The 12549-nt window shown below is 42.1% G+C and overlaps 1 protein-coding gene and 1 non-coding gene across 2 annotated transcripts in view; one reads left to right on the forward strand and one right to left on the reverse strand.

Moving 5' to 3' along the window:
* LOC118428472 (centrosome-associated protein CEP250-like) overlaps positions 1–7789 on the reverse strand; it is a 104615-nt gene extending 96826 nt beyond the window's left edge. The window contains exon 1 of the mRNA XM_035838555.1: positions 6910–7789. Within this exon, the coding sequence (XP_035694448.1) occupies positions 6910–7029 (120 nt within the window). The 5' untranslated portion in view covers positions 7030–7789. The remainder of the gene's footprint in view (positions 1–6909) is intronic.
* Positions 7790–12125: 4336 nt separating this feature from the next.
* Positions 12126–12196, forward strand: Trnag-gcc. The gene has a single exon. It is a non-coding gene; the product is annotated as a tRNA-Gly (tRNA).
* The last annotated feature ends 353 nt before the right edge of the window (positions 12197–12549 follow it).

Here is a 12549-nt window from a genome sequence, read left to right on the forward strand (position 1 = left end):
CACAAGCTAGTACGCAACCCATGTGTACACAACACTTCAGAGGGGACGCAAGGAACCACCTCCGAACAGCGTACAAACTAAAAATACTGTCATGTGTTCTGACCGTTCATATCCACAAACTCCTACGCAATCCTGAAACATGGGGAACCGCCACTGAACAGCATCCAAACTCAAAATACTGTCGGCTTTTATACCCATCATGGAACACATGGAACTGCCACTAAGTAGCGCTCCAAATCCAAAACACTGACAGCTTTCATACAAACGAGTTGGAGAATCCTGAATTGCAAGCTTAAGGAACTTCCACTGAACAGCGTCCAAACTCATAATGCTGATAGTTTTCATATCAACAAATTAAACTGTCCTGAAACTCAAGGAACCACTACTACTACTGAACAGCCCCAAAAATACTGCCAGCTTTCATAATCATAGTCATACAGACGAATTAGACAATCCTGAAGTACAAAGAACTTCCACTGAACAGAGCACCAAAGCTCAAAATACTGTTGGCTTTCCTATGGAGGAATAAGAGCATCCCGAAACTTGCTCATGTAAAAGACTCGCATCTGACAGACCCATACCCACAGACACTCACACACAAAACTGTATCTCCATTTTTTATGAAGCTAAATGCAGAGTGACCAATGTGTTTGTAGTATCTACAAAGCCCTGAAGGCACCCTCTCATCTCCAAGGCCACACAGTCTGAGCAAGAGTTATTCCTGTCCTCCCATGGATCCAGCTGATGAAGAGATATCCTCTCACAAAAGCCACTACAGTATCTGATTTATTGTGCAGTCCTCCCCAAGACATCATGCATATTTTTTATTCAAATTTCACTCATAGTTTGGTGTAATATAACCAGCTGCTGCCGCACCACATGCCTGCAAAGCTGATGTGTTACGCCGAACAGCGGTTATACCGGCTATATAGATACAGATACAGATACAGAGTCTGTGTAACACAAACTCTGCTGTCCAAGGCTGCAACTAGCCTCTCTAGGAGGCCGGCAGATATTGGGCAGGATGCTATAAGCAAGATTTAATCAGGCACTGTTAGTCATGTTGACCATAGTTTTACCCTTGGGGGTGCAGTAAAAGTATACATGATTGTTCAGTACTTGAAAATGAAATCATGCTTTATGAAATAGTATTTGGACAATTTTATTATGACAATACATGTAGAGGGATTTTCAATGATAATGATTTATTTGAAACTCCAGATTTCTCATGTTTTTTCCAGACTTCAAAGTGACGCGGGTCTTGTGGAATTTCTCGGCCCGAAGGCCTTATCCCAGCTCCAAGGACAGACAAAATCGCTTGTTGTAAACATACATACACAGGGCAGACCATACAGAGGCTATTTTAGGACCCAAACTGGGTTCGATTGATAAAAGAGGTCATCTCTTCCCTGGGTAGGAATGCTAAGGGAGACTAGGCAGAGTTCTCCCCAGAATTTTTTTAGTATAGTGGAGGGGCTGGCAAAAATAACCCCAACCAATGCACTGCTCTTCCATGAAAATGGGTTCATTTTGCAATGACAGAAGGTGTCAAATACTACAAGTATAACATTGTGATTCCTTTGTTGTGAAGTGGCAAAACAAGTATAGTTTTGATCATTCATAGCCCATTCACAAGTTTTTGCAGACAATGCACACTGGAAAAGTGATGCCACTTGGCACAAAAATCTGTGAATTTTCATTGATTGTAGCAAAACTAACCAGCAAAACTAACCAAGAAAATGGGGAAGAAACATTTCAAAAGTGGTATAGTGGTGCTGGGCTGGGAGTATAGTGGAGGGCCTCTGTTATTCCATCCTTTGGGGAGGACCCTGCTAGATCAGTGAATGAATGAATGAATGAATGAATGAATGAAATTGCTCAACAATCGCACAGGGTACAATTGTATGGCAACCAATAACAACTAATAGCTATACAGACATTAGTACAGACAGATGTGTCATCCATAAGGTTATCTACATCATTCGCTCTCTGTCTTGTGTCAGCTATCAAAAGCGTACGTCACCCAAAAGGGCGTAGGGTTGGGGGGGTGGGGGTGGGGAGGCGGGGGGTGGGGGGGGGGGGGGTGGGTGTTACCCCATCGTGGGTAAGCACATCAACTGATGACGAATTTAAGTCCACTCAAAAGTGGGCTTGAAGAGAATGATGAAGTGGACAGGAGGTCACTGTACACCTTTCTCACGCGGCGGCCATGATAGATCGAAGACGAGGTCAATGAGGCAAACAGACAAAACTTATTTCTAAAATCAGGTCCCATTTAGTTTTCCCCAAACCACACAAATTTTCATGATATAAGATAGAATAATAAATATTACAAGAAGTGTTATGCACCGAAAGATGTAGCAATTTAGAGTAGTGTAACTGACCCCATAGTCCCTTAAGAGATGCAAAATAAAAACATAATAATGCAACTTTTTAACGAATTTGCAGCCATTCACGTATTGGTCTATGCCATGCCAGTAAAGTGGATGCTGAGCTCAACACTTCTTGTCGCATCATAACAGGAGCGCTGAGGCCCACACCCCTGCCAGCACTGTACCGGCTAGCAGGTATCGCACCACCTCCCATCCGACGGGAAGCTCTCTCCAGAACTCAGAAATTTGTACAAGAGCAGGACTCTCGACACCCTCTACACTACTACCATGATGTTAGAAGAAGACTCAAATCTAGAAAGAGCTTCATGACCATACAGAGTCTGAACCCTAAGGAGGCTGCCAAGTACAGAGTCGATCGCTGGAAAGCTTCCGACACCCTCCTACCAAATGAAGGTCTCCAGACCCCTTGTGAGTCCCTTCCTCATGGCACCCATCTACCCAGAAGGGAGTGGGTGGACCTGAACAGAGCAAGGTCCGGAGTAGGTAGGACCAGAGACAACCTACTGAAATGGGGACGGGTGAACTCAGCTGAGTGTCGTTGTGGCCACCCAACCCAAACCATGGGACACATTACGAAGGACTGTGTATTAGGCCCCAGCATCTCCAACCAGGACCTACTAGAAGCTAACGAGAAGGCCGTGGCCTGGCTGCAGTACTGGCACGGAACGCTATGATGATGATTGGTCTATTTCCTAATTGGCAGGCTACCATTGGTCAAACTGCTAATTATGATGGACAGCCTTTTGTTTGCCACATTGAACTCGTTTTAGATCTATCATGGCCGCCTCGTGAGAAAGGTGTATAGACAGAATCCTGAGTGAATGCTTGTGTCAACAAGAAAAATTAAAAAATTCCAGCAAAGGGACCACCAGAAAGTCTTTTTGAGCAGTATAGCAATAACCATGTATTATAAGAACTTGTAAATTGTAGTTCTAGTCTAAAATGAAAATCCTTCCAGAACCTAGCGTCTATACCTCCCACCCCTAACCCTACTCTACCAACCAAACCCTAACCCTATTGTCTACATCATACATAATGAATGAGTGACAGATCCTATGGTACATGGTAACCCCTTTGTCATGTACAGGGCTGACATCCAAATGTTGTGATTGAGCATGTCATACACACATTTACATCGATAATATACTTGTAATGTCAGGAGTGATGCATCCAAGTTAACATACTTATGTGTTCCAGAATTGCTTGGCTATGACTGTAAAATTGAAAGGTAAAAGCAGCTATCTGTCACCAGTTGTCAAACCAGAAAAAAAGGAAAGTCTAGAAAAATTCTAATTCTACTGTCATCCCTGATATGATATATACAGTAATTCACTGCGTGCACATAAATTTTTTACTGTAATGTAGTATACATATATACATATCGATCAATGCCATTTCCAAAGAAAACAAGTTTATTTACAATAGCAAAAAGGCAATTGATATTTTCTTCCTAAAAACAGACTATAAAGGAAAACAATTGCTTCCATACAAACAATAGCTCCTGTTCACCAACAAAGGGAGAAAAAAAACATTAGAATTTAGAGGGTCTCCTAGAATTGCATTGTCCAAACATGGAACAATAGGATAAAGGTACAGCCTATTGTTCTGGGCATACTTGTCAGTGACATCATGTGCACATGACAGAATTCACAGCAAGAAACTAGAATTGTACAAAATAGCATCTAGGATGTTTAAACTAAAATTTTGGGCAAACAGCAGCTAGGCTCTGGGCATATCATAATATGAATAATTACTCACTTGTAAGTTGTATTTGATTCAAGGTTTAAAAGTAGCCTGGATACCAGACCCTAGCCCAATCTCAAAAATATAACAATAGAAGTTTTATTTGCAAGTTTGTGCCCAAGGGCTAATTGCAAGTGCATGGTATAAACATAGTAGATATACAAGTGACAATGGGCAGTTATGAACAATATTCTACTGTAATACTAGTGTTGGCTATTTCTAAACAGGTTGGGTTTGACTTTATATGTGTGTGATACTGATAGATATTTTTGAGATCGGGCTGGTGTCTGGTATCCAGGCTAGGTTTAAAATAATCCCTAACTAATTCTACTGTTATGAAGATGAATAATCATTTCTATCTATGGTAAGGCAATTGATTATCTAATCTCCCTTCTCTCCTTTACTTTTATTATATGTTAGTTTAAACTAGATTTTGCACCCTGTAAGTTGAAAACCTATTTATAACATTAACAAGTTGATGTACCCAGGTCACAAACGAAAATAAACATTCACAACCCTAGGGGAGTGAATACACATATGTGTACCCAGTGAAGGGAAAAGTAGGATCTAGGACAGGACATAAGCAGGTAGGACAGTTTACTGTATAGATTAGTAACCTAACACACCCAGAAGTGCAAGGAATTGGGGCCCAACAATTCATTCATTTGGTTCTAGGTAATCATGATGTAAAAGTTGGAAAGGGACAAAATGAAAACAGAGGGTTGGGAGGAAACTGAGGATCTGACTATTTATATTACACCAAAGCAGTTAGACATGCAGGTAAAAAGATATCTGTACAACAATTATTAAATATCATGCAGCAGCTCTCACATATTACATATTAAATATTATATATTTTGTAACAGTTTATGTGTAAAATATGAGCATAGACTTGAACTTTCATGAATAAACAAAGGTTCAAACAAACAAACAAGCTTTGTCAGTGACTGGAAAAAGTCTGATGCTTGTATTGAAAATTCCAGTGACCATCCATTCGCTGACAAAAGAAAGTCAGGGATACTATCCATAACATCTAAGTTCAACTTTTTTTCCTGAACTCTTCATATTAATGTTGTACAAGTCAAATATATTATTGAAGTCCTAGAACCACTCCATTCCCTTGGTGTGGCCCAGGGACCGGGGTTGATGTGCTAGCCGCGCTCTATTTCCAGTGTCCCCTCACACAAATGTCCATTCAGGGCCCCTGTTGTTGTTTACATTCCTGCATTCAGGCCACTGAGAAGAGTTTACCCTGAACATCGTCATAGCGTACTTCTGCATGGCTAACTCTGACTGTGTTTTATAGTGACTTACAACATACAAATGTGACATAAACACTGCATAGAAAATGTGACATAAACGCTGTACAGAAAATGTGACATAAATGCTGTATAGACAATGACATTCTCTATACTATAGCCCAATTTGATGGGAATGTGCAGGACCGTAGGTCTATAAATATGCATATCTAAATCATGTAAACCCATCGAAGAAAACATTTTGTTGTTTATAATAAATGCATTTACAATAAAGGTCATCATTTCTCCTTTTAAGATAATCGAGATATACTGTCTTGTCCTGTATGGCATACACCATACCGTCTCATCTACGAAAGCTACTTTTCAGTTTTTTGAAGGGCTCAAAAGTTTCTCTGAACTGAGCTGCAGCTCATCACTCTTGTGGAGAGCAAATGTGTCATTCTCTGTTCACTGTTGTCTTAGTATCATAATTATGGATCATGGATGTCAGTGAAAGTAGGTCTAGTTGAGCCAACATTTTCTATTTCGCTCAGAAAGTAGCCTAAAACACTAACAGCATTGATGACATCCCAGAATAGGAATTTCCCAACCTTATTCCATCATCGGATCCATGACCCCAAGCCCAAAAAAAATTTGGAAAGCAGCCCGATTGACACATACCAATTTGCATGCTTGGCTGCTAGTCAATGATATAAGTTAAAGTAGTCTAGAAGTAGAACAATTTCTGTAAACTTTTCTTCTCTGGTAAAAGTGGAACAACCGTATCAGTCCAGACATATGCAGCAAATCTGTTTCGTTACTGCTTGTACACTTACAAACATACTGCACTACTACTAATGACTTTCCTAATGACCTCACCATAGTCAGATATACTTTCTTACGTCGTGAGATATATTTCAAGGAAAACACTTGACTGGTGCGCTAACGACTATTTCTATCTAGCAGAGATACACCCCAATCAGAGCGAAGAGACGACACATATATGGCTGTCCTGCCAGGCATGTTGACAGAGCGCAAATACTAGTACAGCCCTCGCCAACCAGCTATCACCAAACACATGCCAATATAAACAAACAAACAAACAGGAAAAGAGCATCAGAGTGGGCGTGGCATCGCAATGGCTCAGATATGAGGACTTAAGAAAGTACTTTTGCCTCTTAAGATCCTTCTTCAAAAATATGCAATGTAAGCAAAACTATTTGACGTCAGTTATACAAAATTAGTGGGGAGTTACTAGTGTGAATATTTGCTTTAAAAGTTATGCCTAGAACTTAGATGAAGAACATAACGTATCCAAAAAGTTTCGCCATGAACAGATAAATTCTCTGCAACCTGACAACAGCGCTGGGAAAAAAAACTTGGAACAAAGACTGAAAAGTCAGTCAGGGTTAGGAACAATCGCTTTTGACACAGAAACGCAGCTGGACGCTTTGGGGTCTAACGTTACATAATATTTTGGGAACTGGGATCAGAAGACGGGGATGGAAGAAAGTTTTGAGGGTTTGCTCCCTTACCTGGGACATGTCTGAGTCGTTGAGAAGATGTTCTTCCCGAGGACGGAAGCAGTTTTGACACTTGGCCTTGTTGAAGATGTTGGCGGCGAATTTGTTGCAGGGTTCTCCCTTCCGCGACATGGTGGCACAGGGTTGCTGCAGCGGTCTGTACTCCAAATCTGGGGAGGGTACTCGCTTAAAATCCGGGAGAACGCGTCAATGGTCACCACAACACCTTTACATCGTGGAGAATGGTGGAGAAGTATCCGAAGAGAGAAGCGAAGAAAGTTTTGACCTGATTATTCCGCGATTTTTTTTTCTTCTTTTTCTGCGAGCTGACTGGGTGAGTGGGGAGGGGGGTCGCACCACGGGACAACTGCTCACCAAATCGGTATATTTCTGCGATTCCTGACGCTATTCTCCACGAAGAAGTCGCGATGAGGCAGGAATACGTGCAAATGTCGAGTCCTGGTGCAGATCCGTGGGCCTGGAGAGGAGGAAAGAGGCGGAGAGTTCGTGCTGGGAGCCCGGGTAGGCTCGGGGGTGGGACACCGTGACCACGGAGCTAGCGGGTCGGGTCCGGACAAAACCGCCGCCCGCCGCCGTCCCTCGCTGCTCTTGGCGCCTCGCAGTCCGTCCTATCGGCCAGGATCTGCCGGGCACACGGCGGAAACTGGGCGGGAAACAAGTCGTTGTGGCCGTGGGAGAGAGTAGACGCCAGCTTTAGCGCGTCCCGCGGGTTAGGCTGGCGGCATAGCGGCTTCACTCGCACAGCACGGCCGTGAGCCCATCAACGCTGGGGGAACACGGAACAAACCACATGGCAGGGGGGCAAAGTAAATAAGTTCCTTAATTCTTATTCATAGGAATACTCTTTTGCTAAGTTATATCTTAGGTTGGATAGATCAAAAATAATAAATCATGACACGTATAAATTTTGTTTTTTATTTTGTACAAACTGCAGCGAAAACAGACAGATCAAAAGTGTGAAAAACTGAACCCACCTACATAATTAGAACAGCCCCGAGTGACATTACAGTTTTGCCCGTAATTATTTATCCGCGGTCGATAAATGAAGAAATCAAGCCCTGATTAAAGTCATCTTTGATCGGTACAGATCCATCACCAGCTTTTTAGATCGTTTATATCCGCACAGTTCCGAATGCAGACACTTGCTGCTCTGGCGAGGGGAAATAATTTGGTTCTTCGAGGACTCCTTTGTTTACGCGGAAGGACACACGTACGCGCTGGAGCACACGTCGTGCCAGGCCTAATTAGGTCAAAGGTCGTCACACCATGCTGGATTTTCGCGCCAAATTTGACACCTCCCAAGTGCGCGTTTCAAAAAGTTTTTGGTTCAGAATTGACATTTTCAAAATGGCAAACATTTTCATTAATTATTTTGTTTCAGAATTCATGGAGAGTACGGAAAGTAGAGTTAGAAATCTTGGTAAGGATCAGTGACAGAGATTGCTACCCTTTTCCTATATTAATGTCAGTGTATTTCGAAATCATGTTGTATGTACTATGTTTATGTATTTCAGGGGCACATGGAAAGCAGGCAGTGAGAGTGATTTTCCTGGTTAAATAAATGAAAATAAAAATGAAAATGAAATGAGAGAGAACCTTCATGCAGACATCTTTGATGACTCCACTGACCTGAACTAACTTGACAACTAGGCCAGAGATCGGCGAACAAAAGACTCGTTCATCCATGTAGTGCACAATCTATTATCTTCTATTTTGAGAACTTAAAACAAGCTATGTCAGATAGGGCCCAAATGGAGTGAAATATGTACTAGCCTGGAATTGACCTCCGGTCGGTGATGTTATATGTTTGTATTATCTTCCATATTCCATGATAGCTCTAATAATAATAATCCATAATCGATATAATCTTCGATAATCCAATATTTTCCATATGCACATTCTCACGTGTACTCTCCTTTCTTCCTTTGTTCCTTTTTTCTTGGATGGCCAGTTGCTCTTATCGCAATTTCCCTTCAGAAGACGGTTCAGCAAAACGACGATACACCACAATTTTGACTCCAACCACCTCGCCGATACCTGAAATCCTTTCCATGTCCAAATTAATCTATCTAGTTATCGCCAAGCAGGTGTGGGGTCTGTCTTGCGATTTTGCGACATTCTGCACGTCTTACGAAAGGCGTCTGCAAGACATGAAGATTCTTGGTATTGACACAGGGCACTGGGAGGACAATGCAAATGCCAGACCCAGCTCGAGATGCACACTGTCCAGGCAGCTAAAATCAGGAGAAACCAGACTGATGCGCAGTGCAGCAGAAAAGCGGATCCTGAGAAAAGAACTTTACAACAGACCTGAGTTAGGTTACAGATGTGCCCTGTATGTATAACGTTAGATGTAGAGGTTCGACTCCGACCGACTTGACGTGTTGTTGTTGTTGTTTTTGGCATTTTTGTTTTAGGGCAACATGTTTCGCCTGCAGACGCATGAAAACGGTACAAAATGGAAAGGCAAAAAAAAAAGCCTAAAACACGTCAAAGACGAAACTCTGCTTAGAGAGTAGTAGAGAAAGGTGTTGAAGGAAAACCCTTCTCGTGCCTTGTCTTCTGCACGACTGACTCTGCCGTGCATGTTACAGGTACTCTCCAAGCAGAGGTTAGGCTTCTGCTGTTTTTTTAACGTTTTTTTAGTCGTTTTTATCGGGCTTTCTATTTTGTCATTTTTTTTGTTGTTGTTGTGTCCGGCCTACTCTCCAAGCAGAGGTTAGGCTCCGGCTGTTTTTTTAACGTTTTTTTTAGTCGTTTTTATCGGGCTTTCTATTTTGTCATTTTTTTTGTGTCCGGCCTAACGTTAAGATATAATAAAAAATAGAAAGCCCGATAAAAACGACTAAAAAACGTTAAAAAACAACCGGAGCCTAACCTCTGCTTGGAGAGTATGTTACAGGTGCCTGGGATGAACTTGCCGATAAGATTCACGGTGTCACTGAACAGGTCAGTGGGTAGGATTGTCACGGAATGGCGCGGAACCAACACTGGCGGGACATGACTGTGCATGGTAAACTGTACCTCTGTTATATATTTTGTTTGTCGTATAACGCTCGTTCACCTTTGTCCGCGGGGTAACCTTTATCCGTTGTCTTTTAAAACAGCAGATTTTGGAGTATTAAGTCTACTGACAAATTTGCAATATTTTCAAAATGTTCCAATTAGGGCTGGGTATCGGTACAGCGTACCGGTACAAAACCGGTTTTTCTTGTTGGACCGGTCCAGAAAAACCGGACCTGAAATTAGATGGACCGGATGTTGGACCGATTAGAAAATTAACATATTATTTGATCAGGCATTCACACGTTTTGGCGCTTGCAGGTGGAAGAAAATAACAAGAGTGAAGTAGAGTAGAGTTTATAGTCATTTCTACTAAGTTTTATAGCCAGACGTACATGTGCAGTTAGCGTTGTAGGATTTTAAAACGCAAGTGTAAGTCTAATACTCCACCAAAGACCAAACAGATTTCTTTGTAGTGAAATGGACCATTGGTATGAGTCATACTGAATCAGGTTCAGGTCCGGACCGGGACCTGATCCTTTGGACCTGAACCGGACCTGGACCTGAATTTTCTGTACCGGTACCCACCCCTAGTTCCAATGTGAAACCAACGTCTATAGACTTTATATCCCTGGATGGGCTTTTTCTTGCAAACAACGCATATAGGTCACCCCTCGGATAAAGGTGAACCAGAATTACCTCTTTCCTCATGGCCTCTATTAAAAGCGGCCTACGGGCCGATCTAAGCTTCCATGGGCAGTTCTTCAGCCGAGCAGCCAGTATCTTCAGAAAGTTGATGTACATATGTTTTGCGTGGTCTACCTCTGCTTGCATTACCTTGTTTGGGAGTCCACAGCAGAACGTTACTTATGATCTCATCTTTACTGCGCCATGCGTGACCAGCAAACCTCAGCCTTCTTTCTCTTATGACCTGAGATAACGGTGGTAGATCTCCACACAACAGTCTTTTTGTATCTTTTTTTTGTATTTTTTTTTTTTTTTGTAGGATGTGTTCTCCCGGAGATGTTTAGAGCCGCACGTAGCATCTTAGTGTAGTTGCCGTCAAGTTTTTTCTCTAGTCGTTTTGTTAATGTCCACCTGTCGCTACCATATAGCAAAACAGAGACTGCAGTTGCTTGTAGAAAATCACGCTTTAGCTTATTTGGCAGGTTGAAGGAGGCTAAACAATTCGTCTAACGAAAAATCGCAACTATGCAAGTCATATCACACAAGCGACGCTCTGCGGCACAGTGCGGTACTACATGCTGACTGGAACTTCGAGAGTACGTTGAAGATTTGGACTCCTCATGCTGTATTAAAATGCGTTATTTTTATGTTCTTAGTTTTCACCTCTTCACCGCCAGTATATTATTCTTATATACAAGTCACAAGTCTAGCTATAAAAGTCAACAACACACGGTAGCAACAATGAGAAATATGTGTCAACTAGTAATACTGCACTAAACTAAATATCGCTATTAAGGACACATTTTCAACGAAAATGGAGGATGTTTCCGAAGGGGAGGGGAAAAAATCGTCATAAAGGAAACAAAAAAGGCCGATTGTCAAACAAGGCTTGCCGCTCACTTACACACTTCCCATAATTAAGTGCGAGAGGGTTCCGGATATGGATGTTACTTGGATGCTACCACAGTTGCTCAGGGTGCGAAACCAGGGTGGAACCAGCTAAAACCTTCAGTACGAGGGCGGAAAAGCATATAAACTAATAAGTTGTCTGGCGAATATAGTACAGTTATCATTTGGGCCGAGAATCTTACAAGTTTTGTGGTCAGAAGTAACTACTTAACACGTGCACCACTGTGGCTGTTAGTTGGTTTCTTCCGATGACCTCAAGGGCCACACCTTGGCGTTTCGTCTGCAGCCTTTGTTTTTTTCCTGTCGGAAAGTGATTAAATAGCCTGCTCTGTCCTTCCTAACCAAACTATCATCTCCTTGATGTTTTCTGTGTTCGGAATTGGTTAGAACCAATTTTCTGTGCCCTTGGAGTCAGTTCCGGAGTTCGGAGCAGCCATATCCGGAACCCTCTCGCACTTAAGTTATGGGAAGTGTGTAAGTGGAGAATACCACCGTTGATGCTACTAGTATCTTATGCCAGCGTACCGACCACTAGCGGACAGAAGAACAACTGCACTTGAATTCCCGCTGACAAACTGACGTGTTTATTTTAGTTAGATTTGTCATCCGCATCGGTGGTTCAGTGGTAGAATTCTCGCCTGCCACGCGGGAGGCCCGGGTTCGATTCCCGGCCGATGCAAGGTGAATGTTTTGCTCTTTCAAAAAAAAAAAACTTTTAATACCTTCGCTAGAAGATTTTGTTTGCCGTAGCGTTTGTGTGTATGTATGTAGTAGTAGTAGTAGTAGACTGGTTTATTGAGCAATAAGCATAATAGTCCTCCTGGCAGCCTATGAGGCTGAATTGCGAGGATATTACAATCATGATCCATTCAAAACACATCAATTAGAAACACTTGTTGAACGTTGTTAAAACAATGGGTCAATAGTTACTACTTAAGATACAGTATCGACGTAATACAAATTTGTTACGTTCAAAGAATCCCGCTATTTACAGGTTTAGACTTTATATAGACTTTTAAAACAAGACAACTT

The sequence above is a fragment of the Branchiostoma floridae genome, chromosome 13 (assembly GCF_000003815.2).
Source record: "Branchiostoma floridae strain S238N-H82 chromosome 13, Bfl_VNyyK, whole genome shotgun sequence".
Lineage (NCBI taxonomy): Eukaryota > Metazoa > Chordata > Leptocardii > Amphioxiformes > Branchiostomatidae > Branchiostoma > Branchiostoma floridae.